Here is a 4248-nt window from a genome sequence, read left to right on the forward strand (position 1 = left end):
AAATAAAAAGAGAAGAAATTTACAGCTGTGAAATGTGGCCCACACGGGTCTTCGAAACAGTAGCTATCCAATGCAATGCTAGAAATAACTGAGTGGGAAAAAAGTCTTTCCGTTTGACGAGTACAGATTTGTTTCATATACCTTTACCATCATTCTCGGATTATGGTCTTTTAACAAATACTAACAGAGCATTTCATTCCGAAAGAATGCCGGGCAACGGAGGTGTTCTTGCTACAGCCCAGCTTGGGGGCGTTCATGCGCACATCCCCCTCTGCCTCCACACGCACAGGCCAGCGGTGACATGTCATGTCTCTAAGCAGCTCATGCCATCCGACGCCACTGTGAGGAAAACAATGCTGTGTTTCCTTGCCGTCTGTCAGCTGGCCTCCTCCATCCAAGGTTGGTCAAACTTGGTTAGCCTTGCCATCAAACTTTGATGCATCTCCATGTTTTTCAGACACTCAATCCACGTCAAGGAAGAGCCGGGGATTGCGGAGGATGAAGACTGTCCCATGTCCTTAGTGACCACAGCGAACCACACTCCAGAGTTAGAAGACGACCGAGAGATGGAAGAAGAGCCTTTATCCGAAGACCTGGAATGAAACTGACTCGCGAAACCTCAGAATGAAGGGACATCTCACTGACCTTCATAACCACTCCACAACCATGAATATTTGACAACTTTTTACTGTGACTATTTATTAAGCATGGATCACGGAGACAGCCCTAAAGGAACTCACGAAGCCAGCCCTTTGGGATTCAGTACCAACAGGCAAATTGCTTGTTTTTTCTCTCTCTCTCTTTCTCTATCTCTCTCTCTCTCTCTCTATCACTCTCTCCCCACCCTTTCCCTCTCCTTCTTTTTTTTTTAGGAAAAAAAAAGACAAAAACTGATTTTTCTCAGAAAAAAAACTGTTATTTCTATAATGGCTTTGCCCATTTAAAAAATGTGGCTCTTAAGGGTTCATGAAATTACTGAATATGAGGATACATGTCCTGTAGAAAGCAAACGCGCCTCATATACTGCCAAAAATAGTGTTAGTTTCATTAATGTGAATTTTCCCAGCATTCAGTAGTTGTAATGTTAGAAACAATTGCTGGTCAAGTTCAACTTGTTGCTATTGTTTTTACTTTGCACAGGAGTAGTCTCAGAACATAGTGTCACTGCTTGTATCTAGCTGAATTTTAACAACAGAACATTCGTTTTTTATGTTGGTGCCACCAACTGTAAATGACATAAGTTAGTTATTACAAACACAGTAATTAGACTGTTGCAACCATCTGAAACCTTAGGCTTCCAGTCTGTGCTGTTGGTGTTAAGATGTCAAGTGCGATCCTGAGCTAACATTGTCTGTGCAAGCACCATAGAAACATTTGCATATCTGCATAGATCGTACACCTGTACTCTTTACCTCCTTGTGATAAAGCTTTGTCTACCTGCAAACACAGTCAAAGGCGACAGCTGCAAACCAAAGCCAACTCGAACCATGGCCAAGAGCTCAAGGACAGAAGCAGCCACATGCTTTGGTCAGCCTTCTGTAACTTCAATTAGTACAAAGGAAACTTTTCCATGAACTACCTGCTGTTTTCTGATGACCTCTGGGATCTTTCCATTTTAGTCCTAAACAAAGAAGCAAAGATGACAATACCACAACTAAAACATTAATGCAGTCACACAGTATTCTTCTGAGGCCAAAAGTCCATCTAAATGCAATGAAGATTTGCTTTCCTTAAAAGACAGAGGTGAGGACAAAGTCCGCAGTGGAAGTTATGAGATGCTAGAAAGCAACAAATGTGGATCACTGACCAAAACGATTATTGTACTTGATGCAAATGCAGATTGCATATTGTTATATATAGTACATTGTGTTTTTGTTTTTCCCCATTCAGTCGCTTATTTTCAGTGGTGAATACATGTTGTTAGAAGATGTCTTGTATGGTCTTAATCTTTGTTGTGTACTATTTTTATAGTCTTAAGTTATAATGAAAAAAAACACAAAAAAAAACAAAAAGTAGGAACCAAACATAAAAGGTCTAGTAAAGCCAAAAATTAATTTCATATTGATTTTAAAGTGATCTAGCTGAGTTTTTACACTGAAAGCAAAGATTATAGCAATTGTAGTCCATGGTATTTATTTTCAGTCAAACCAAAGTTACATAGAATTCTGCCTCTGCTTATACGGGATATTAACACTACCGCTACACGCCCTTTCAAAGACTTGCACAGGCCAGATTGTTGGAATGCTGGTTTTCTTGACAACTCCAAACCCCAAACTTATGATGATGCGTTACGGTGTAGTTAAAAATAGCTTAGTCAGATGTTTGCTTAAAACCTAGAATCTTTCCGTGTTGCTTTTCATGTGCTGTGCCAAGTCTTGATAATACTTTTTCCCCCAACCAAGGGACCTCATAACCTGATCATGGTTATTGCTTTACAAACAGTTTTGACAGAAGGTGGCTGCTAGAGCTTAACAGATGGATCCGTTCCATGGGACGGAGCTGGTCCTTGCAAACTAAGCTCCTCGTTTATTCTCTGCTGAAGTCAGCAAATAGAGTTAGAGAGATACCCAGTCATCTATCACACCAAATAAAAGGACATAACGGCTTTCAAAAGGGGTTTCCCACTTTTACCCAAAAGGCTTTCTGAAAGCGTCTACCTCTGCAAAAAAAAAAAAAAAAAGAAAGAAAAAGAAAAAAAAAAGAACAATGATGGCAGATTGCATGAAACGTGAGAACGTCACAGTAACTGCTACCTTTCATGATGTTTGTCTTTGGGTCTTGATCAACGAATGGGAAGTTTACGATACTGGTATCAAAAGAGAGATTGGCATTGTGAAGGATGGTGTTTCCACCATCTCAGCTCCTGCTCTAAGGGTGATCTGCAAGGGAAAATGGGTCTTTCAGGTGCATGTTCACAAGGCTTTGATGGACTGGAAGTAACTGGGAGAGCTGTACCAACCGGGAGGGTGGCCTAAGACTACGATGCTAAAGTATGCATACCTCAGTTACAAAACTTTTGAAAGGAAGTCTCAGCCACAGAATGCATATACCTGTAGAGTTTTGCATGGGTTTTATATGAATACAATTTTAAAAAAATAGCTGCTTGCACATTATACCAGAAAAACCTCCAAAACTGCAATTGCTTTGAAAATAGATTTTAGGTTTTTTGGAGTTTTCTGAAATGCTTGGTCTGTATTTTGATAATTGTGCATATTATGTAAAAATGTTGGTGGACCCATAAATGACCAGACTTTTTCTAAGAAAAAAAATGTTGCTTTAATGCATTTCATGAATTTTTACTCTTATATCATTGCTTGCTAGTAATAGCAAACCTGCTTTTCTGCATCTGCTTTGCGTAGCTATTGTAAGGCTTTGAACTAATGTATGTATTTATTGCTTGACCTTCTGTGCATACCTTATAAAGCATAATGTCTGACAATTTAAATGGCTCATGTATTCTTGCTTCTATCATAAGATGATGATGGGGACTATGATCTTTTGTATACAGCAAATTTTAACTGTAGCACAAACATCTGTTTATGTATTGGTGGAATATACCTGTTTTATTTATCTTTTTTGAGGTAAACGGATTTTTGATACTTTTCATTACTGTGTACTATGTTCATACTTTGAATTCTCTGACGTTAGAAGTCATGGTTGAGAATTGTAACAGCTGTTATTTGTTCTGTATTCATGGCTTTCACTGCTGAATAAAATAAAGGACCAAACCTAGGATTTGAAAGAAAGCTGTCTACCTCTAACACCAGGGAGTTATCAGACTTTATTTTACATAGTTTTAGTCTACAAAGACACAATTGCTTAAACCTAGTGGGCTTACGGCTTATATTCTATGTGGTTGGATTCATGGCACAGTTGTACTGTTTGAAAATCAATTAAAATTTCATGTGAATGTTACAAGTATTCGGTAGAATTACCACTAACTGGGTTTTTTTTTTTTTTTACATAACTCAGAGATGGAGAAGTGTCATCAGCATTCTGTGTCTACAGCTGCTTGGCTTCATAAGAATGCATTTCTTTGTGATTGGGGAATCGAGGAATAGTCAGCTAGGAATACAGCTACAGAAATGCACTTAAAACGAACCATCCCGGACTCTCGTATCCCCAGGCAGGTTCAGTCGGAAAATCCAATAGACCCTTTTGTAAAGTTTCCAAATGGGGCACTCACACTTTGAAGAATTTGTGCGACTGCTTCCTATACATGCCAATATTAACACGTATTTGGATGCT

The 4248-nt window shown here is 38.9% G+C and overlaps 1 protein-coding gene across 7 annotated transcripts in view; it reads left to right on the forward strand.

Annotated features, from left to right (window-relative positions):
- The window catches only part of FOXP2 (forkhead box P2), a 281533-nt gene extending 280670 nt beyond the window's left edge, over positions 1-863 (forward strand). For all 7 annotated transcript variants that reach the window (XM_075557682.1, XM_075557683.1, XM_075557678.1 and 4 more), the window contains one exon: positions 458-863. In XM_075557682.1, coding sequence (XP_075413797.1) covers positions 458-602 — 145 coding nt within the window. In that variant the 3' untranslated portion in view covers positions 603-863. The remainder of the gene's footprint in view (positions 1-457) is intronic.
- The last annotated feature ends 3385 nt before the right edge of the window (positions 864-4248 follow it).

This window comes from Tenrec ecaudatus, chromosome 9 (genome assembly GCF_050624435.1).
Source record: "Tenrec ecaudatus isolate mTenEca1 chromosome 9, mTenEca1.hap1, whole genome shotgun sequence".
In the NCBI taxonomy this organism is placed as follows: domain Eukaryota; kingdom Metazoa; phylum Chordata; class Mammalia; order Afrosoricida; family Tenrecidae; genus Tenrec; species Tenrec ecaudatus.